General features: G+C 53.3%; 2 protein-coding genes across 5 annotated transcripts; one reads left to right on the forward strand and one right to left on the reverse strand.

Moving 5' to 3' along the window:
• LOC121825697 (uncharacterized) lies at positions 1–6,364 on the reverse strand. Its single transcript, XM_042269148.2, has 3 exons — positions 5,955–6,364; positions 5,442–5,487; positions 1–602 (listed from the first exon to the last, which is right to left on the reverse strand). Exons 1-3 carry the CDS (start codon positions 6,322–6,324, stop codon positions 137–139), a joined length of 882 nt encoding a protein of 293 aa, XP_042125082.2. The 5' UTR covers positions 6,325–6,364; the 3' UTR covers positions 1–136.
• Znf444 (zinc finger protein 444) lies at positions 6,078–21,602 on the forward strand. Of its 4 annotated transcripts, none has more exons than XM_042270643.2 (4): positions 6,078–6,210; positions 15,454–15,794; positions 19,228–19,336; positions 20,550–21,602. In XM_042270643.2, exons 2-4 carry the CDS (start codon positions 15,483–15,485, stop codon positions 21,122–21,124), a joined length of 996 nt encoding a protein of 331 aa, XP_042126577.1. In that variant the 5' UTR covers positions 6,078–6,210; positions 15,454–15,482; the 3' UTR covers positions 21,125–21,602. The 4 variants fall into 4 exon arrangements, with proteins under 4 accessions (XP_042126577.1, XP_006993627.1, XP_015842565.1 ...); XM_006993565.4 differs by having other exon boundaries at positions 6,127–6,237; XM_015987079.3 differs by lacking the exon at positions 6,078–6,210 and adding an exon at positions 6,259–6,334.
• Positions 21,603–22,796: the final 1,194 nt, after the last annotated feature.

The following is a 22,796-nucleotide window of genomic DNA, read 5'->3' on the forward strand; positions in this document are numbered from 1 at the left end:
AACAGTTAACTGGGCTGTAGGTTTTTGTGACAAGGGACAGAAGGGAAGTTTTAGCCATTGCAAGGAAAGCCTCACTGAAGCTTCAGAATCCACCAGCCTTCAGCTAGCTGACGGTTCTTAGCCGGGACAGGCTCTTTCAGGAACTGGTGTATGTTCTTGTGCTGGTCAGCATGTAGCTGAATTGCTTCCTCATCCCTGGATGTTCAACCACAGGACCACTGCAGGCGAATTTCTTCTTAAACACCTTCAGGAGTTTCTTTTTAGCACAGCCACCAGCGATCTGATCCCTTGGACAGTGGTAAGGGTCTTCCTGCTGTGATGAATTACCACATGGGTATCCAGACTCCTCGGTAGCAGCAGGAGGCAGGTCACCATCCTTAGTTGTACCAGCAAAGGGATGGAAAAGGTGGAGGTTCTGGATAACAGACATATGCCACGATACCTCAACTTTAGTGGAAACAGCCTGCTGAAGGTAGGCAGGGGCTGGAGTAGTCTGGGGTGGGGGCAACAGAGAGTCAAGGGCATTAGAGGAGGAGGCAGCTAAGTCCTCACATGGCTCCGTGACAAGAACTGAGTCTCTTTTTTCTTCTTTCCACTGGGATCTGAACACAGGATGGGTTGCATGTTAGGCAGAGGGTCAGCCCCTCACTAGGGGATTCTAGGCAGGGGCTCTACCACTGAGCCACGCCCCCAACCCCTCACTAGGGGATTCTAGGCAGGGGCTCTACCACTGAGCCACGCCCCCAACCCCTCACTAGGGGATTCTAGGCAGGGGCTCTACCACTGAGCCACACCCCAGCCCCTCACTGGGGGATTCTAGGCAGGGGCTCTACCACTGAGCCACACCCCAGCCCCTCACTGGGGGACTCTAGGCAGGGGCTCTACCACTGAGCCCCGCCCCCAGCCCCTCACTGGGGGATTCTAGGCAGGGGCTCTACCACTGAGCCACACCCCAGCCCCTCACTAGGGGATTCTAGGCAGGGGCTCTACCACTGAGCCACACCCCAGCCCCTCACTGGGGGACTCCAGGCAGGGGCTCTACCACTGAGCCACGCCCCCAACCCCTCACTGGGGGATTCTAGGCAGGGGCTCTACCACTGAGCCACACCCCAGCCCCTCACTGGGGGACTCTAGGCAGGGGCTCTACCACTGCACTAGGTCTGCAGACCCCCACTGGTCCGTGCCGGGCAAAAGTTCCACTGCTGAGCTAGATATACCCGTGCTCTCTGTGTGCTGCGTGGTGCATGAATGTGTTTGTATGGATGTGTGCATGTGAGTGTCATGTTCAGAGACAGGTGTCAGGTGTCTTCCACAATTTCTGTTCACCTTGTTTTATTTTTTTGGTTTTTCGAGACGGGGTTTCTCTGTGTAGCTTTGCGCCTTTCCTGGAACTCACTCTGTAGCCCAGGCTGGCCTCGAACTCACAGAGATCCACCTGCCTCTGCCTCCCGAGTGCTAGGATTAAAGGCATGCGCCACCACCGCCCGGCTCACCTTGTTTTAAAGGTTTGTTTTTATAACGTGTCATGTATGCATGTGAGTTTCAGGTACCTGAGGTCAGAGGTCAGAGGTGTCTGAATCGCCTGGAGCTGGTGTTACAGGTGGTTGTGAGTTACCTGAAATGGATGCTGGAACCGAACTCAGCCTCCTGCAAGAGCAGTGTGTCACCGCTGAGCCATCTCTTCAGCTCCAGTCCCCTCGGCTTTTGAGACAGCGTCTCTCCCCGGCACAGCTGGGCTGGCAGGGCAGTGAGCCCCAGATGCACCTGCTTTTGTCTCTCTGGCTCTGGGATTACAGATTGTGTGTCACTGTGACAAACTTTCCCGTGAGTGCCGGGGACCCCAACTCACACGCTCATGCTTGCGAGGCAGGTCCTTCATTGACAGAGCCTTCATGCTCTGTCTCCAAAGGGTTTCTTTTGTTGGCCTTACATTTGATCTCAGCTGAACGGTCAAGAAGCAATCAGTTTTTTTACCCTTTATTCTGGAACAAGATCCCAATCACTTGCCCAGGGTGGCCTGGAATTCACTGTGTAGCTCAGGTTGACCTTGGGGGTTTGATCCTCCTGCCTCAGCCTCCCAAGTCACCGGGATGTCAGGCCTGTACCGACAGCTCTAGCTTCTTTATTAGGCATTTATTAATCTCCTAATTAATGAATTACTGAATTATTAATCTCCGTCCTAATTCTCCAAGTGTTGTGATGATCAGCATCTCAGATGAAGACGGTGGAGGAGCCAGCGAGGAGGCTCTCGGGGGTAAGGTACTTTCTGCTGAGTCTGAGTTCTATCCTCAAGACTCACAAGGCAGAAGGAAAACACGCCCAAGTCAACCTGGGTTACCTGATGAGTTTCAGGGCAACCAGAAATGCTCCATGCGACCCTGTTTCCAAAACACAAACAAACATCATCTTGAAGCAAATAGCTGGACAACCTCAGGGTTTCCGAATCAGTGGGTCTGAGGACTGGGCCAAATTTTGCATGTCTGATAAACTCCCAGATGATGCTCTGCTGCTTCTCAGCATCGAATTTTGAGAAACCACTCTTAGGAGAAGACACAGGCGAGTCTCTCTTAGAGAGGTCCATCCACGCTCCTGCTTTTGAGTGTCTTACTTTCTTCTGAGCTGGAGTATTTTTTCTCTTAACTGTCATGCCTATATTAAACTATCCTCATTAAACCTCAACTCTGGCCAGGCAGTGGAAGTGCACACCACCCACCCAACACTCAGGAGGCAGAGGCAGGAGGATCTCTGTGAGTTTGAGGCCCCCCTGGTCAACAGAGCGAGTTCCAGGACAGCTAGGGCTACACAGAAAAACCAAAAGCAACAGTCACAACAGAAAACAATTCCAGAGAGGAGCAGGGAGAATGTGAATACATGCAGGTGGCCAGTGCATTTGAGCCGTCGGAGCGGGGAGAATGTGAATACATGCAGGCGGCCAGTGCATTTGAGCAGTCGGAGCGGGGAGAATGTGAATACATGCAGGCGGCCAGTGCATTTGAGCAGTCGGAGCGGGGAGAATGTGAATACATGCAGGTGGCCAGTGCATTTGAGCAGTCGGAGCGGGGAGAATGTGAATACATGCAGGTGGCCAGTGCATCTGAGCAGTCAGAGCGGGGAGGAAGAGGTGCTGATGGGCTGCAACCCCGTGTGACCCTTGGACCCAGCCCAGAGGCATCTGGCCAAGGGGGAAGTGGAGGCTGGAATCTTCCTCGTCATCTCTTTGCTCTGTCCTCATGGCCTGCAATTTCTGACGACTGTTTCTGCTGATGTGAACAAAGACTCTGTACTTGAAACAGGAACTTGGATCTGAAGGAGTCAGACGTGTGGGGTAGCCTACAGGAGGAACTCAACGTGTAGACTGGAAGGTTTCAAACAAAAGAGATAAAATTCCATGCCTAAAGGATCCCTCTCGAGCACGGATAAGCAAAATGTTGCATAGTCATATGATGGGATCTTATTTAGTCCTGTTCTTTGTGGTGCTGGAATGAGAGCAGAGTCTTGAGCATCTTTAGCTTTGTGATACTAAGCCATGTTCCCAGACTTTGTTTTTGTTTGTTTTATTTTTAAGTTGCGTGCCTGGAGATATAGTTCAGCAGTTATGAGTGTTTATGTGTTTGCACCTGCAAACACATAAATTAATTTTTTTTTTTCGAGACAGGGTTTCTGTAGTCCTGGCTGTCCTGGAACTTGCTCAGTAGACCAGGCTGGCCTTGAACTCACAGGCATCTGCCTGCCTCTCTGCCTCCCGGGTGCTGGGATTAAAGGTGTGAGCCACCACGGACCAGCTATAAATTAATTTTTAACAACTAAATTTTATAACACACATTGTAAATATATAACATATTCAGTGTATGCACGTGCTGTATGTCAAAGGACAACTTGTGTAGGTGAATTCTTTTCTTCTACCATGTGCCAGAATCTAAGACTGTCATACTTGGCAGCAAGCACCTTTTACCAGCTGAACCATCTCACTGTTTTTTTGAGACAGAGTCCAGTGTAGCCCAAGCTGGCCTCAAACTCACTGTCCAGCCAAGGAGGAAATCTTGACCTCCTGATCTTCCTGTATCCACCTCCCAAGTGCTGAGATTACAATTTTCAGTTTTACAAAGGAAGGAAATTGGGCCACTGAGACGGCTCAGTGGATAAAGGCGCCTGTGGTCAAGCCTGATGTCCTGATTTTGACCCCCAGTCTCCACTTGGTGGAAAGAAAACGAACTCCTGAAAGTTGTCCTCTGTCCTCTACATACAACCTGTGACATTCAAACACTCCAGCCCCCGTGACACACACACACATCACAATAAATGTGCACAGGAAAAAACAATATAAATAGACATGAAAATAGAACGGGGTATGGCAGTACACACTTGTAATTCCAGCATTCTGGAGGCAGAGGCAGGAGGACCATCCTTGTCTACATAGTGAGTTTGAGACTAACCTGGGCTACAAGAGACTCAGTCACAAAGGGTTTTAAAAGTATATATGAAGCCGGGTGGTGGTGGCTCACACCTTTAATCCCAGCACTCTGAGGCTGGTGGATCTCTGTGAGTTCAAGGCCAGCCTGGGCTACCAAGTGAGTTCCAGGAAAGGCACAAAGCTGCACAGAGAAACCCTGTCTCGGAAAAAAAAAAAAAAAAAAAGGTATATATGAAATGAATCCAACTGGAATGTGAAATACACCCTGATGTCCTGATTTTGACCCCCAGTCTCCACTTGGTGGAAAGAAAACAAACTCCTGAAAGTTGTCCTCTACAAGGACAGGCAAGGCAAGGAATGTGGTATCATAGGCTCTAAAAATAGAGAAGCGGTTTGTGTGACTGTCACACGTAACACCAGCGGTGGGATAGGATCAAGTTCAGCAGCCACGGGGTAGAAGGTGGGTCACCGAGTTCTAAATGAGCTAGTAGAGAGCTGGAGAAGCTAGGAGAAAGGTCTCGTCTATCTACGGATTTGGTAAGGACAACAGCAACTTCTGCTTTATGTACGCCTGCCTCTGCCCGCCACTGTCACCCCTTTCAAAGTCCAATGAGGAGGGGAGAGTCTCTAAGCTGTCTGGTCCACTTGCTAGTAAGAGCCATCCATCATGGACTGGAGAGATGGCTCCGTGGTTAAGAGCTGCTCTTCCAGAGGTCCTGAGGTCAATTCCCAGGAACCACATGGTGGCTCAACCATCTATTATGGGATCTGATGCCCTCTTCTGGCGTGCAGGCATATGTGCAGACAGAGCACGTAAAAATACTACACAAAACAAAACAACACAAAAAAACCCTGTAACGGGAAGATGAGGGTGAGGAGGAAGAGGCGGTGTGTGTGTGTGTGTGTGTAGATATTATGGCAAAGATGTTAAGAGCACAGGCTATTCTTCTAGAGGACCCGGATCCAATCCCCAGCACCCACATGGTCACAACAGTCTGTAACTACCGTTCTACAGGGGATCCCACGCTACCTTCTGGCCTCCGTGGGTGCCGCTTGCACGCGGTGCACAGATTCACCTGCAGACAAAACACCCACTCACATTACAAAGAAAAACAAACCCAAAACCTTCTTCCCGTTTCTGAGGTGGGGAAACGAAGGTTGTAGTCTGTCCGATGAGGCTATACAAGGGCCGCTTGACAGGCAGCATTCTCCCTGTTCACAAGAGGGGAAACTGAGGCCAGGGAGCGGGCGGTACGGGCTGAGCTTTAGTCTAGTACTGGAGAGGGCGGGCGAGACGGCCACCGTCGTCCAGGAGACGGATCGCCCGCTGATGACTGGGGGAGAACTCGGGCCTGGCCTCCTCGACCTCCTCTACCGGCGCTCGAAAGTCCGGGAGGCCGAACTCCAAAGTGTGCAGCCGCCACCGGTTTCCACGGCAACGACACCACGGATGCCCCCTGTCCCTCCCCCGACACGTCTGCGCATGCCCGAGGTCCTCCGGCGGGGCGTCTCGTAGTGAGGGAGGGCAGAGGGGAGGAAATACCACGCGAAACATGGGAGATGTGGTCCAAAATTAGAAGCGCCCCTTTCGCAACGGGGTGCCAAGAGGGAGCAGGTTGGCTTCTGCACATCTTGAGAAACGTAGTTTCTGGGCAGGCAGAGATGGCTGACTCCGGACGCACCGGCGCACGAGAGTCATCGCAGTGACGGCCAATGGGAAGCCGCTTTTTGTCGCGATGCTTCTTGGAAGTTGTAGTTCCCAGCTGGCCGAGGAGGAGGCGGCGGCGGCGAGTTGTTGGGTAGAACGGGCGATTCCGAGTGTTGGGGTGAGGGGACGTGGGGGCGGGGGAGGGACGGGTGAGTTTGGCGCAAAGCCTGCTGGGGCATGGAGTCCGGGTGAGCCTTGTGCGCATGTGCGGGAAGGTGAGGGTGCTTGGGGGGCCTCGCCCTGGAGAGTGAGGTGAGCTAGGGGGAAAGGGAGGGAGAGACTGGGGGGGAGATCGGGTGTGCGAGGGACAGGCGGGCCACGGGGAGGGGTGCCCGGATCTGGAGGAGGGAGAGAGGGAAGGAGGGATGGGCGGCTTGGGGGGGAGGGAGATGATAAAGAGGCTGGGGCGGGTGGGGCTGCGGGGGGCGGGCCGGGGAGCGGGAGGGGACGCGAGGTGCAGGCGCGGGAGAGCTGGAGGCCTGGGGAGGCTGGGCCGTGGGAGGGGGCGGGGGTGCTCGAGGTGGAGCCCGGGGGTGGTTGTCCCACCCTGCCGGGGAAGCCCGGGTCGCCGGGACCTTAACCCCTTTGAAAAGGATTGCGAGGAAAGCGTTCTTTCGGGGCCACCGTGCCGCAGCGTCGGTGGCAGGTGCCTCGTCCTGTGCGCTGCTCACAAGTTCACGTGCACTTCCCGTCGAGTTGAGATTTTGGAGGATAAGGACCTGCACCGTGCATTTCTTTATTAAAAGAGGACCCGCCTCGTTAGCTTGTCCCGAGAGAGGCGAAATTCGTTAATGTGCAGAAGGGGCTTGGAGACTGATTTTAACGGGATAAGATGGACTTACTCTTTGGGTTCTGATCCCCCTGGCTCGGCCTCCCAAGTGCTGGAGTTACCAGCGCTGGCCCAGCTTTTTTGTTTTGTTTCGTTTTGTTTTGTTTTAGGCAAGGTCTTGTGTAGCTCAGGTAGTCACACTGGCTGCGTAGCCAAGCCAAGCCTTGAACTCTTCCCGTTCTTCCTGTCTTCACCCCGAGAAAATGCTAAATAAAAAGAAATGCATCACAACATCCGTTTTCTTATACCCCATTTTAACACTTGCTCCAAATTATATTTTAGTCTTGGGCGCTTGTTTCACAGTGGTTCAGTGGTTTTACAGAACTCTTCACAAGGAGCTTGTGGGTAAATGCAAATTTAAGCACCTAGGTGGTTTGTGAGTTTGCTTATTGCCGGGTGCTTTTCTGGGTACTTTTTAAAAAAATGATTTTTATTTTATGTGCAATGGTGTTTTGCCTGCGTGTGTGTCTGTTGACTCCCCTGGAACTGTGAGCTGTCATTCGGGTGCTGGGAATTGAACCCGGGGGTCCTCTGGAAGAGCAGCAGCCAGTGCTCTTAACCGCTGAGCCATCTCTCCAGCATTGCTCTGGATACTTTTGTGCTCTTTATTTTACATGAATCTCCCCAGCCTGGATTGTTGCCCCCATTTTACAGCCACGGGCATGGAGATAGTGTGTGAAAAGTGCAATTGTTCTTTGACCAAGGACACATTGCTGGTAGGTGGCTGGGATTTGCTCCACTTCTGCAGCTCTTGTCCTCTGAGTAAATATTTGGTGTGCTGTGTAGCTGAGGGCACAGAGTCCCAAGTGCAGATTCCTGGCCCTTTGAAGGACCATTGAGTGTAGGGGTGTGAGGTGCAAGAAGGACACACCGAAAGTTATACACTTCCTGGAATAAAAGTACAAAGAAAACAACCCCCAAACGGACGGTGGGGAGATGGCTCAGTGGGTAGAGCTGAGGACCTGAGTTTGGATCGGTACTCAGGTCAAGTTTGCGCATAGGGACACCTCTGTGTGTGCTCACTGGCTCGTCAGAGGAAGCAGCAAGCTGTGGTTCAGTAACAGACTTAAAATAATAAAGACACCCAACCTCAACCTCGGGCCTCCACGGGCAATTTGCACTGAGGGTGCACGCTCCCCCCCGCCCCCCAAATCGATAGCTTGGAGAAAGCGAAAAGCAGAAAAAGCACTCAGAGATAATTGAATGGGGACCCAGAACTCCTCACAAAACTCCTCCTCCCGTGGTGGCTTGGACCTTAGGCAAGAAGTCAGCCGTCCATCCTTTGGGGTCAACCAAAGAGGAAATATTTAACCTTTGTAGTATTCAGTTTAACCAGTTTGTTGGCCAAGAGTTGCTGTCTGTGGCTTGGAACTCAGCATGTGTCACGCAGAAAGTCTAGTCACCAGCCAGTGTCACTAATTGACTCTGGAGGTTTGTAAGCTCTGTGTGGGGGAAGGAAGAGCTAACTCTTTATCTCCCGGACCCCGCTTCTCCTGTGAGGCAGGTTTCGGTCCCCCACCCCTAACCCCCATCGCTTCAGCTTTAGGGCTACAATCAGTTACAAGCAGTCTGTGGTCGTTATTACCCGCTGGAGTTTATGTTCGATCTGCTCCCTGACTGCCAGCACCTGAACATGAGCTCCGGTCAGCTTGGAGGTTTTTCATCTAGACCTTTTGACTTTTCTGCACCCGCCCTACCCACCCCACAAGGCCCAGCTGTGGAGGTCTGCAGGCTCCTGTCTTGGGTGCAGCTACTGGGGATATGAAGGACACACCTCACTGAAGTGGACTGTTATCTCCATTGTCTTAGCCTCATCCACGGGTGTGTTGTCTTTCCATCTGGCTTTAGGCTGTCCACTTCAGGTCATAAATCCGGATATTCTCTATTTTACTTTTATAATTTATTTGTTTTTATTTTATGTGCATTGGTGGGTGTTTTGCCTACATGCATATTTGTGTGAGGTACCAGATCCCCTGGAACTGGAGTTACAGACAGTTGCGAGCTGCCATGTGGGTGTTGGGAATCGAACCCGGGTCCTTTGGAAAAGCAGCCAGTGCTCTTAACTTCTGAGCCATCCCTCCAGCCTGGATTTTCTCTTTATTGCAGGAATTGGGTCTTGCCTCGAAGGAAATCCCCTTTCCCTTGATCTAGACACGAGAGACATCTGCTGTGGGCTTTTATAAGGGGGTTACTGACTGCTCACACCATTTGTCAGAGGAAAATACTGTATTGATAGGCGTGTCTTCCAGGCTTCCTGGGAGGAAGAGGGCTGTGGAGGGAGCCCTTTCCCAGTCTTCCTGCCTAGCATCCGTACCACAGTGGCGCTCAACCAGGGTTAGTTGTTTGTTTTTCATCATATCAGAAAGGCCTTCATTTGGGAAAATTGATGTGTAGTTTATGGTGAGTTTTGCTTTCAGACAGTAAAGCCACAGAATGCAGCCTAATTCAGCTCAGAGACAAACGGCTGAGGGGCTGGTGACATGGGTCAGTGGTTAACAGCACTTGTTGCTCTTGTAGATGACCAGGGTTCATATACATACACACACACACACACACACACACACACACACACACACACACACACACATATATATACACATATATATATATATACACACAGTTTATTTTTACGTGCATCGGTGTTTTGTCTGCATTCATGCCTATGTTAGGGTATGAGAAATCCTGGAACTGGAGCTATAGGCAGGTGTGAGCTGCCATGTGGGTGCTGGGAATTGAACCTGGATCCTCTGGAAGAAGAACAGCCAGCGTTCTTAACTAGTGAGCCACCTCTCCAGCCCAGATGACCAGGATTGAAATCCCATCCATCACCTGTATGGTGGCTAAAACAGTCCATAACTCTAATTTTAAAACAAAGCATCCTGTGAAAGGCTTGCTCTATTTGTTTATTTTGTGTGTTTCTGTGGGGTGAGGAGGATCGGACCTGAACATACCTTGGCATACATAAGGGTTGTCAGAGGACAACTTGAAGGAGTCAGTTCTTTCCTGTTACTGTGGGGCCTGGGGCTCAAACTCAGGTCCTTAGCATACAAGTAAGCACCTTTACCCACTGAGCCATCTCGCCGGCCCCTGGCATGTTCTTACTCTTTGTAGGAGTCCTTTTCACATGTCAGGTACTCGGTCTCCGCCTTTGGAGTGATTTCAGCTACCGAATCATCAACAGTCATGTGGAGTAGTGTCTTTTTCTTTACCGCTTTACGGGGTACCGTTACTTCATCCTCTGAGCTGTATCGGTTAATCCAGCTCTCAGCAGCTCTTTATTAAAAATTAAAATATAATTACATCATTCTCCCCGTTTTTCCCTCAATACCTTGCATATTTCCCATACTGCCAAACTGCTCTTGTTCTTTTTGACTGTATATATGCATGCGAGTGTGTGTGTATGTGTATACATACACACATACCATATAAACATACACATATATATATACACACATACATAACTGTAAACACAACCTGCTCAGTCTGTTTGGTGTTGCTTGGGTGTATATGAATTCAGGGCTAACCATTTGGTATTGTAAAACCAATTAGGGGACTCATCCCTGAGAGAGGCTAATTCTTCCTCTCTCAACAGCCATCAGTTGCCTGTAGTTCTTTGTCTAGGGGTGGGATTCTGTGGGATTTCCACCTTCTGGGTTAGCATATGTGATGAGTTTGTCACCGTTCCGGTCTGATTTAGGCAGTGTGGCGGGCACTGTCTTCCTGTGGGTTAGTTAGCAAGTTCTTGGTGCCAGTTTCAGAGTGCCGAATCTGTAGGACGTTCTTTGCTGTGACTTAACAAGAAGTCAAGGGCTCCTAACCTTAGACACAGTGTCACCATGGAAACGGTACTCCTGTCTCAGTGCTCCTGACAGGGCCTCAGGAGTTCCAGGCCAGTGCTTCTTTCTCATCCTTGGCACAGTTGACACACGATGCCGCATGGCTTATGTTTGGAGAGTATCCTGTGTGTCCCAGGGTGTTCAGTTGTGTCTCTGACCTGTACCCTTCAGCCACCAGCAGCACTGTCCACTCCCCCTTCTGTCCGACAATCAGAGTGTCCCCAGGTCCTGCCGGATATCCCCTGGGAGTCACACCACCTCCCAGGTTTGGAGCCATATCCTCATCTGCCCTCTGCCTTCAGGGACTGGGAAGGGAAGGAAGGGCGGCTGGCTTCCTTGGGGTTGGAGGTATTGCGAGGAAAACACATGCAGACAGGTACTGGGGGACACTTGGCCGCTGGCCACATTTGCCAGCTCTCAAACAGTTAGGGACCTACTGTTGCAGGGTTTGTGTCCCCCCAGAATTCATGGGCTGTAACCCCAGCCCCCAAAGTGGCTGTAGGGGGTGGTTATGGAGTCACGGAGAGAACCTCACTCTTGGGATTAGTGTCCTCTTAAAAAAGAGAGGAGTTGGCGTGGAGGTGCATACCTGAGATCTTAGCACTGGGGAGGCTGAAGCAGGAAGGTCAGAAGTTCAAGGTTATCCTAGGCTACATAGTGAGTGAGAGGCCAGCCTGGGCCATGTGAGACTCAAAAAAAAAAAGTCAGAAACTGGTTGGAATCTTGCAGTAATCAGGTAGTAAGTGTTAGGGCAGGTAGTAGCCCACATCTGAGCACTTACTACAGGCCAGGTGACATGTGTGTGTGCTATACATGTCTGGGTGCCCAGCGAGGCCGGAATGGAGTCAGATCCCCTGGAGCTGGAGTTAAGGCAGTTGTGAGCCACCCAGTCTGGGTGCTGGGAGCAGATCCTGTGGAACAGCAGTAGGTGCTCTTAACTGCTAAGCATCTCTAATCACGCTTCCCGTTTTTAAAAAAAAGGCATTTAGGAGCATATATTAACTATGTTAATAATGGCATATATGTATATAATGTGTTTTAATCATATTCACATGAGCTTCATAAGCCTCTCGTGTCCTCCGGTCACTTCCACTTCTCAAATTGTCTCCCTTCTTTTGTGTATTTTTCTCTTTTTTGTTCCAGCCCTGCGAGTTGAACTGGGTCCCTTACCTGAGCATGGATGAGGGGTTATTGACAGGAGTGTAGACAGTGTAGTAGAAGAAAATGTCTGTAGGCAACAGTTAGCTGCCTGTGGGTCCACAGGGCCGGGTAGACCTTGTGAGCCCCTCTCCCGTAGCACCTGTTAGCTGCCTGTGGGTCCACAGGGCCGGGTAGACCTGTTAACTGCCTGTCAGCCTCATGGAGGCTCAGGGTCTTGCGCCCTCCCCTCTCCAGAGAGAGAATGTTGATGGGCCAAGACTTGGCAAGTAATCACAGCTGCTGGGAGTTCAGGGGTGCAGCTGGCATGTGTTCCACAGCACGCCACCCCTTTCTCTGGCTCCTACATTCTTTCTTCCCTCTCCAGTTCCTGTACCCCGAGCCTTGGAGGGAGTGATACAAATGTCCCACTTAGAGCTGAGCATTCAAAAACTACTTACAGACAGGGCGGTGGTGGCGCACACCTTTCCCAGCACTCAGGAGGCAGAGGCAGGCAGGGCTCTGAGTTTGAGGCTAGCCTGGTCTGCAGAGCAAGTTCCAGGATAGCCAGGGCTACACAGAGAAACACTGTTTTGAACCCCCCCCCCCCCAAAAAAAAAAAAAAGACATGTATCCTTAGCACCTTGGCCATCTGAGACTCTGCAGTAATGGCTTGCTGCAGAAGAAGCTTCCCTGGCCACAGCCAGCAGCAGCTCCAAGCCGCGTGGGTGTGAACATAGGTCTTCCCAAGGCAGTTGGACAGGCACGGCACGTCTGTGTAGCCGGGCAGCAACAGCAGCTTCCTCACTCCGGCCTGTGGCATTTCCAGCCCTGGACTTCTGACTGGGTCTGTGTAACAGGTGTGAATTCCCTCTCCTGGGGGTGGGCCCCAAGTCCAGTCAGAAACCGTGGGTCCCCCTGTATCTGTCAGGCTGCTGTCGCGCCAGTGGGTGCATCTTCATGGCTGGCCGGTAGTGTGGCTCCTCCTTGTGTTTTCTTAGATATCCGCAAGGAAACTACGGAGAAGGAGGATCTGCCAGACCGAGGTTGCCCCAGGAGAGGGGCAAGACCAGGATCAGAGTCTAGTTCTCTCTCCATCTCTCTCTTTCTTTGAATTTTAATAAAATCTCTTTTATTTTTTTCCCTACTTTTATTGAAAATAGATTTTATTTTCTTGCAGTATATTCTGGTTATAGTTTCCCTTCTATAAATGTTTCAGCTCTGAGGGGAACGGCTTCCCCAACAGAAGTTGGCAGCTCTGAAGGGAAAGGTGTCCTGGCCGTTGGGAGCCAAGGAACACCGTAAGATCACACCGCACAACAAACCTCACACAAGAGATTTATCGGGAGACACACAAGAGGGTGGCCGCTCTGCTCAGGGGAGAAGTGGCCCGGAACTAAGGGGGAGGCAGGCTTTAAATAGGGTTCCTTGGAAGGGGGAGGGGCGGGTTCCGGGTTGACACACAGTGCTTTCCAGGGTGGGGATTGGTGGGATTTCAAGTCCTGAGCTTGGACGGGCTCAGGGAGGGATTGGTGGGTTTTCAAAACATGGACGTGAACTCAGACTTTTTAACCTTACACCTTCCCCCAACTCCCCTCTCGTCCCAGTTGACACTCTGTCTCTTGTTAGAAAATAAACAGGCATCTAAAGAATAGTAATAAAATGAGATAAAACAAGTCCGAACAGGACAAAACAGACAAATAGAAGAAAAAGAACCAAAGGAAAAGCACAGAGACAGGAATCCCATAAAACACAAAACTGGAAATCAATATATATATGCAATAAAAATGATGAATAAAACATCAAATAAAAATAAGTTCAAACATGTCCTGACTAAACATCATTAGACAAAGAACCTCCAAAAATGCCAGGGAGTTCATTTTCTGTGGCCATCTATTTATTGCTGGACATGGGGCCTGCCCTTAAGAGTGGTTTGTAGGCCAGTTGGTGGTGGCACACACCTTTAATCCCAGCACTCAGGAGGCAGAGGCAGGAGGATCTCTGAATTTGAGGCCAGCCTGGTCCACAGAGTGAGTTCCAGGACAGCCAGGACTACACAGAGAGACGCTATCTCCAAAAACAAAACAAAACAAAAGAGTGGTTTGTTTACCCAGTGAAACTGTTGGGGAAAACTAAATTAATTTGCAGGGGTTATCAGTCGAAGATAGCTTCTGGGTTAGGGATGGGGCACGTGTCCACTTTCAGCTCTGGGACCCCATCTGGCACAGACCCATGCAGGCCCAGTGCATGCTGCCACAGTCTGAGCTCATGTGTGTCACGTTGTGTCTGGAAGGCACTGTTTCCTCGGTGGCCTCTGTCCCCTCCGGCCCTTACAGTCTCTCTGCTGCCTGAGCTGTGTGTGTGTGTGTGTGGGGGGGAGAAGATGGAGGCATCCCGCTTAGGACTGGCTGTTCCCAGGCCTCCCACTCTGCACTCTGGCCAGTTGTGGGTCTCTGTGTTTGTTCCCGTCTACTGCGGGAGGAAGTTTCCATGATGGTGGCTGAGCAAGGCACCAGTCTATGAATATAGCAGAATGCCATTAGGAGGCATCTTATCGCTATGTTCCTTTAAAAGAACAATAGGATTTGGTTTCCCCCTAGGTCCCTGGCCTGTCTAGCCTCAGGTTCTTGGCCACCTGAGCAGTGTCGGGGATAGGCTCCATCTCATGAAACAGGCCTTCAGTCCCGTCAGACTGGGGGGTGACTCCCACAGCTTAGCGCCGCTGCGGCTGCTGCCCCAAGGCCTCCTGCAGGCAGACGGTCTCTGGACACGGGAGGCTTTGTGGCTGGGTTTGTGTTTACCTTCTCCTCGGGCACGGTGCAGAGTATGTTCCAGTACGGTGAACGCCAGTCCCAGGGGCGAAGGCCCCAGGTAGGCACCAGCTCAACTCTGTCCGTGTCCAGTGAGTTGTGTAGGTGTTGGTCTTTAGCAGTAGGGCCGTACTGTCGGCGTGTGGAGAGCAGCCAGTAGCCTTGGCAATGGACTGGATTGTTTGGGGGTCCCCATGGGGCCCCTTTGGTCAACACCTGGATGAGAGGTAACCCACCCCTGGTACAGGAAGCTTCATTTGGTGACAGGAGATGCCCAGTTGGGGCTCCATCTCCCCTGTTACTTGGACACACACACACACACAGACACACACACACACACACAGACGCGCACACATACACGCACACACACACACACAGACACACACACACACACACACACACACACAGCCTTCTACTGTATTCTACTGTATTTCCATATGACCCTTAGAAGAGATAATTCTTACCAGCCTTTCTTCAGCCCTGATTACCGCTGCTTCATGGGAACCATCTCCAATGGCCTGTCTTCTCTTTGGTCAGGCAGGCAGGCAAGCAAGCTTTTGTTGTATAGAATAGAAAATCAAAGCCCAAGAGGCTGCTAAGATTAAGTGGACGAGCAGGTAATGGATGCCCATTGGCTTCAGGCCAGTTCTGTCGCCCACGTTCGAGGCCAGAGTCCAGACCGCGGAGCTGTGCCCTCCCATGACTGACTGTTCTCTCTGCAGGTGCTGGAGACTCCACCCCAGGGGGCCCCATGGAGGCCCCGGCACCCCAGCCGGTGAAGCAGGAGAGCCTGTCCGTGGAGGCCCTGACCCTCGACTCCCCGTGGCACCGCTTCCGCCACTTCCACCTGGGTGACGCGGCAGGGCCCCGGGAGGCCCTGGGCCTGCTCCGTGCCCTGTGCCGCGACTGGCTCCAGCCAGAGGTGCACACGAAGGAGCAGATGCTGGAGCTGCTGGTGCTGGAGCAGTTCCTGAGCGCCCTCCCCGCAGACACCCAGGCCTGGGTGTGCAGCCGCCGGCCGCGGAGTGGAGAGGAGGCCGTGGCGCTGCTGGAGGAGCTCTGGGTGAGCAGGAGGCCGGCCGGGGTGGCCGTGGCTGGGGTGGCCGTGGCCGGGGTGGCCGTGGCCGGGGTGGCCGTGGCCGGGGCGGCCGTGGCCGGGGCGGCCGTGGCCGGGGCGGCCGTGGCCGGGGTGGCCGTGGCCGGGGGAGGGGCTTCACTGGACCGCGCTTCTCAGCGTGTGGCCTCACTCTGGCAACGAAGGTGTGGTCCACCTCTGGGGCTGGGGTGGCAGTTGCTCTTCCAGAGGTGCAAGAGTGCTTCTCCAGTGCCGTCTGTACATCCGGGGTCCCCACTTCCTCCCTCAGCTAATAGTTGAGGGATGCCTTGCCCAGGGTTCCCATCAATGCAAAGGACGCCAGCTGAAGGAAGCCCCAGGAGGCAGCAAAGGCGGTAGGTGAGGGTATCTCTAGAAGATTCCAAACATCCGACAGGCGTCACCTATTGGTGTAGAGGACGGGGCCGACTGGTCTTAGCTACTAAGTGGGGCGCTATGAGCAGGGAGCCTTCAGCCTGGTGTGGTAGTTCATATATATAAAAGGGGCTGAGGGGCTGGGGAGATGGCTCAGGGGTTAGGAGCACTGGCTGCTCTTCCAGAGGATCCAGGTTCAATCCCAGCACCCACATGGCACCTCACTACTGTCTGTAACTCCATTTCCAGGGGATCTGGCATCCTCACAGACAGACATGCAGGCAGAACACCAATGTACATAAAATAAAAACAAATAAATTGTTTAAAAAAAAGGGGGGGGCTGAGGTGCGAAGGTCCTGGGACAGCCTGTAGCCAGACCTTCTCTCTTCAAAAAGAAACAAACCCCCCAAAAGCAAGGAGTGCCTTCAGGTCGGATGCTTCACACCTTGTGGTCCAGGGTTTTTACCAGGCCTCAGGCTTGGCGACATGGTGCCTTGCCCACGTGGCTGATCTGTCACCAACCCCTTGGCTAACCTCGAGTGGTCCAGACTCCCACCTCAGATCAGTTATGCTTGCCTTTGTCTGGTCTGGGGCCCAGGCAGAGACCCTCTTCCTAGGTGTGACATTTGAAGGCTCACAACATACGACGTCCAGAAGCCAGGACAACAGCCAGCCTTCTCTGGGACCATTACAACTTTTAAGTGACAAATGCATGTATTGGGGTGGTGGGTGGTGGGGTGGTGGGTGGGGTCACGCACACACCACCTTCCATGTGTAGAGGTCAGGGAAGCTGCAGGAGTTGGTTCTCTCCTTCCACCGCGGGACTCAGGACGTCAGGCTGGCCACGGGCACCCTCACCTGCTGAGCTAGCTCTGTGCCCGCCCTCTGTTTCTTTTAACTAAAGACAAGGTAGTTGCTTTTAATGTCTACATCTAGCAGAATTAAAAAAAAAAAATCCCTCAAAGACATGTGGTGATACACAGCTGTAATCTCATTATGAGGGTTAACGTAGGAGGATTAACTGCCTGGGCTGCAGAGGAAGACCAGGTCTGCGAATGAACAACAACAAAAATCTCCTTTATTGACTGGGCGGTGGGGTCCTCATTATCCAGAGAACCTACAGCTGTGGAAGTCATTGGGCTCTCTTCTAATGACTGCTCAGCTCCTTGGGCTCTGGGGGCTGGAGGGTATAAGGAAACCCCTTCCAGGGGTGGCCTTGGTGCTCATATTACATGTCTCATCGTGTAGGAGAAATCTTTGGGCTCACAGTTCAAGGGTCCAGTCTGTCACGGAGAAGATGTCATGGCATCCAGAGCTAGAGGCAGCTCATCAGTGACCTGGGAGGAAGTCGAAAGCAATGAACCGCTCAGCTCTTGTTTATTTGTTTGTTTTTCAAGACAGCGTTTCTCTATGTAACAGCTCTGGCTGTCCGGGAACTCCTCTGTAGTCCAGGTTGGCCTCGAACTCAAAGATCCACCTGCCCCTGCCTCCCCAGTGCTGGGATTAAAGATGTGCGCCACCACACCTGGCTCTCAGCTCTCTTCTAAATCCAGTCAGGGACCGTGCCCATGAAATGGCCAGCCACAGTTGGGGTGAGTCTTCTCCCTCACAGGCATGCTCGGGCTCCTTCCTAGGTGACGTTGGTCCTGCTGGAGCGACAGTATAAACCACCACAGTGCACCTGAGGCTCTTCAGCGGTGTGCCTGGCCCACACTGCATTGTAGGCTCAGCCCTCCTCAGGTGGGAAGGCGCCTTGTTGTCCTGTTCATTCCTGGGTCCCTGGTTGGAACACCCCCTGGCATTAGTAGGTGCTAAGTAAATGCTTGTTTTGGCAGTGATGAGGAACACCGCCCTGCCTTGAAGTTTCACAGCAGAAGGCCAGGGTGTATTCTGCTCGGTCACTTCTCTTGAGACAGAATCTGACCTGCTCCACAAGGTAGAATGACTTGTCTATAGTCGTCCAGTCTCTGGTCTCAGGACACAGGGAGCCGTGGGATTGTAACCCCGGGAGCAGGGTGTCTGCCCGTTCAAGATACCTGGAGAGAGGCTGGTGGCTGGACTAGGAGACCGGAGAGAGGCAGCTCCTCCAGCCAGGGCCTGTGGTTAACACAACAGGAAACGCCACACCAGTTTGTCTCAGGTCAGAAGTGAGGGAAGTCTTAAAGCCCCAGAGGCAGCGGGGAGCATGGGAAAAAAAGCACAAAACACCGGGTGTTTGTGTGACAGGAGGAAAACTCATGTTGACTGATGAGAGCTCCAGAGTCAACCTTTGGAAAGCATCAGAGATGGCTGAGTGGTGGCGCACGCCTTTAATCCCAGCAGCTGGGAGGCAGAGGCAGGCGGATCTGTGAGTTCGAGGCCAGCCTGGTCTATAGAGCGAGTTTTGCAGGACAGCTGGGGCTACACAGAAAAACCCTGTCTCAAAAACAAGTTGTTCTCTGACTTGCATATGTAAACACACACACACACACACACACACACACACACACACACACACACACACACGGTGGACAGATGCAGTGGAAAGAAGGCTCTTCTGTTAAGAGCTCTTGCTGTTCCTGCTGAGGACTGGAGTTTGGTTCCCAATACTCCCGACAGGTGACTCACAACTTCCTGTAGCTTCAGCTCCAGAGGATGCGGTCCGCTGGCCTCCACGTGTATTTGTGCCTATGCACCCCACCCCAGCACGCTAGGAATAAAACTTAAACAAACAAAAAGCAGGCAGTAGGATTTAAGAACTGTGTGTGAGGTGTGGGGAGAGGGAGGTAAATACGGGCTATTATAAGTTCTCAATTTGGCCGGGCGGTGGTGGCGCACGCCTTTAATCTCAGCCCTTGGGAGGCAGAGCCAGGAGGATCTCTGTGAGTTCGAGGCCAGCCTGGTCTACAGAGCGAGATCCAGGACAGGCACCAAAACTACACAGAGAAACCCTGTCTCGAAAAAAAAACCAAATAAATAAATAATAAATAAAAAATAATAAAATAAAATAAAGTAATTTCTCAACTTGGCATATGCTATCTCGTTTCAGGGCCCAGCAACCTCCCCAGATCGGTCCTCGGCAATGAGGGCACCTCGGGATATGACAGAAGGCTCGGGGGTCGGTGTCGGAAAGGAAGAAAGTGGCGTGATTCCCTTAGGTGAGCTGCTGGCCCCTCTTCCCACTTCTTTCTTGACCCCAGCATCAGGGGTCCGTGTCTCCCAAGCTAAGTCAGGGACTGGCCTGGCCGTCTTTACTTGCTCAGTGAAAGCTCCAGGAACAGCTCACCACGTGCCCCTCCCTGCCTTTAGGGAGCCCACGGAAGGCGGGCTCAGACTCTGCCAGGCGCTGCTCTGCCAGTGCGTGGAAAACCCATAGCACCACCTAAACAGACGTGGTCTCTGGAGTCAGGGCCTCCTTGTGCAGCCCAGGCTGGCACGGTTATTTCCTCGGCCTCCCGAGCGCTGGGATTACAGGCATGTCGGCGTGCCCAGTGAGAACTGGCTGTTCTAAAAGGTCTCAACTGAGGGTGGGTGCTTCTAAACCAGGGCTGGGCCCGGGCAGCCTGCTTCGGGTCCTTCTGCACCCCAACCCCATTCGGACCGGCTCCAGTGGAGTCACGTGCTCTTCCCCTCCCAGGTGCTGTGTCGGGGTTCTGGGTCACGTGCCCGGCGTCTGAGCTGGGCATGGAGTCTGTTCCATCACCTTAAGGAGAGGCGACTCCATGTATCTCTAGACAGTGGGGCAGAAGCCGGGTATCCCGGAAGATACCAGATAACTGCTGAGCGTGGCGCTGGAGCAAGGGGAGACCAGTGGGCATTTCAGACAGAAGAGGACGGGACGCCGGGTTCATGCTGTAAAACTACCCAAACCAGGGTTGTGGGCGTTCCTGGGGCTCCGTGGAGCAGGCGGGAAACCTAGACAGAGCGGTCATGTGTAGTTCATCTCTCACGCAGCCTACCTGCTCCTCCTACCCGTTTGTTGGTTCCACTTGGACACTGTCAGCCTTGCGCTCTGCAGTCGGCCCGCCCATCTGTGTACCTTGGGAATCTCCCTTCTGTCCCCACCACCTGGTTTCTCCTTTGCTCCTAACTCACTGTGCACCCTCACCCGTGTGTGTGTGTGTGTGTGTGTGTGTGTGTGTGTGTGTGTGTGTGTCCCCGTCCGTCCGTCCATTCTCCCAGCTCCTCCCTCCCGCCCACTCGTTATCTGTCTCCTTACTCCCTACTCCCTGATCCAGAAAGCCACCCATTGGCCTAACCAGGCAGTGTCAGGCTCCTTGCTAGGGGGCACAGGGGTGGGAAACCTGCCTTCCAGGCCACCTCCCTGTCCCAACTGTGCTACCCTCCCTCACCCTGTTCCTTTTCGCGCAGGAACCGGGGCCTCCGGGACAGAGGTGCCTGCAACGGGGAGCGCAGGGGCCACGCGCCCCTACAAGCAGGAGCCGGGCAGCCCTCCACCAGCCCCGCTGGCACCGGTCCTCCCCGCCTTCCTGGCGGCCCCAGGCACCGTATCGTGCCCAGAGTGTGGCAAATCGCCCCTGAAGCCGGCTCACCTGTTGCGCCACCGCCAGAGCCACTCGGGCGAGAAACCGCACGCGTGCCCGGAGTGCGGCAAGGCGTTCCGGCGCAAGGAGCACCTGCGGCGCCACCGCGGCACCCACCCTGGCAGCCCGGGGCCCGCGCTGCGCCCCCTGCCCGCTCGCGAGAAGCCGCACGCCTGCTGCGAGTGCGGCAAGACCTTCTACTGGCGCGAGCACCTGGTGCGCCACCGCAAGACGCACTCTGGCGCCCGGCCCTTCGCCTGCTGGGAGTGTGGCAAGGGCTTCGGGCGGCGCGAGCACGTGCTCCGCCACCAACGCATCCATGGCCGGGCGGCCGCCGCGCAGGGGACTGCAGCACCAGGGCCGGAGGGTGGGGGTGCCTTCCCGCCCTGGGCCCTGGGGTAGCTGCCATTCCGAACACCTGCTGCAGGGCGCCATCCCCTTAGCACCCCGACCCACCTCCCTACCGCCTCTTCCCGACCCAAGCGTTGCGTTCCCTTTCGGGCCCCGTGTCCACTCCTTCCTCCCTTCTGGAGTTCTCAGCTCTCACCTGCCCCTACAAAAGACCCTTCTCTCTCTCCCTCATCCCATCCTCTTTTCGTGGAGAGGAGACCTGCCCCAGGACACCCTTCATGCGGGAAAAGGAGCTCAGGGAAGGAGCAGAGCCCCGACCCAACCCCTCCTGCCTCCCGAAGGAGGCACTCTTGGACCCCAGGACAGAGTCGGGGCCAAAGGCAAGAGGAGGCAATAGTTTCCGAGGAGCAGGCCCGGCCCAGGATCTGGTTCTCTCCACAGTTCAAAGGCAGAGGTGCCTGAGAAGCTTGTCATAGATGGCAGGTCACCAGCATCAGAGAGAGTAATAAAGTGACTGACTCAGTGTGTACAGGAGTCTGAGACTCTCCTGTGTTGTGGGACTCGAGCATCCGAGGCACGGGGGACTTGGGTGGGCTCCACCTCACACTCACATTGCAGAAGCAAGGACGAGACTCATGACAGGTCTGGTACCGGACACGCTCCGGCTGGGGTGTCCTGCCTGTGTAGCTTCAGGCAGGCGGCGCCCCTTCTGGGCGACAGTTCCAATTTCTGTTTTGTTTTGTTTTCTGAGACAAGGTTTCTCTGCATTGTGCTGGCTGTTCTGGAACGCAGGCTGGCATCGAACTCACAGAGATCTACCTGCCTCTGCCTCCTGAGGGTTGGGAGTAAAGGCGTGTGCCACCCTAGCGGGAAGTTGCAATTTCTTAAGTCCTCGTGCTTTAATATCACCCACCACCCTTGCCGATTTACGAAGTTAGGTGACTGCATGTCCTTGGGGGATCCCTAGATAACCAGTGCCAGCAGATCTGGGGCAGTGCATTTTGCTGAGAAGACTCTGTCCTGGCCTTGGCAAGGTGAAGGCTGCCTCTTGTCCTCAGTTCTGCACAATGACAGTCCTGCAGTCTAGACCTAACTTTCCTCCAGGAAGGAAACACACGTGGAGTGGGCTGTGTGGCCTGGGAAGGAGCGGGACAGCCCTTGGGCCGGCCCTGCTGGGGTCTTTGGGTGCCTACTTTGGGCCCCAGGGCTCTGCTGCCTCACCAGAACTCCGTGGAACTGCTGCATGATGATGAGGGGTGTGGTGGAGGGTCCTCAGTGCCCACCCTAGGTACTGTTTTGTTTTGAGACAAGGTATCTCTGGAGCAGCCCGGGGTGACTTTCGAAGGTATTAGGTAGCCAAAGGTGGCCATGAATTTCTGATCCTCCTTTCTCCACCTCCCCAGTTTTGGGATCCCAGGCATGCATGATGATGCCTGGGGTTAAAGGCATGTGCCGCTATGCCCAGGTTTTATTCTCTTTTGTTTTATTTTTTTAGACAGGGTCTCTGTGTAGTCCCGATTGTCCAGAAAAACTCACCATATAGACCAGGGTGGCTTCAAACTCAGATCCACCTGCCTCTGCCTCCTGAGTGCTGGGATTAAAAGGATGGCCATCATGCCAAGTCCTTATTTATTCTAATGCCCACATGGGACCTTCCCTGGAATATGTGCCCAAAGAAATGGTCAAAGCAGGATGCATCTATACTTTTTAGAAAAAGAATAAC

The sequence above is a fragment of the Peromyscus maniculatus genome, chromosome 1 (assembly GCF_049852395.1).
Source record: "Peromyscus maniculatus bairdii isolate BWxNUB_F1_BW_parent chromosome 1, HU_Pman_BW_mat_3.1, whole genome shotgun sequence".
Lineage (NCBI taxonomy): Eukaryota > Metazoa > Chordata > Mammalia > Rodentia > Cricetidae > Peromyscus > Peromyscus maniculatus.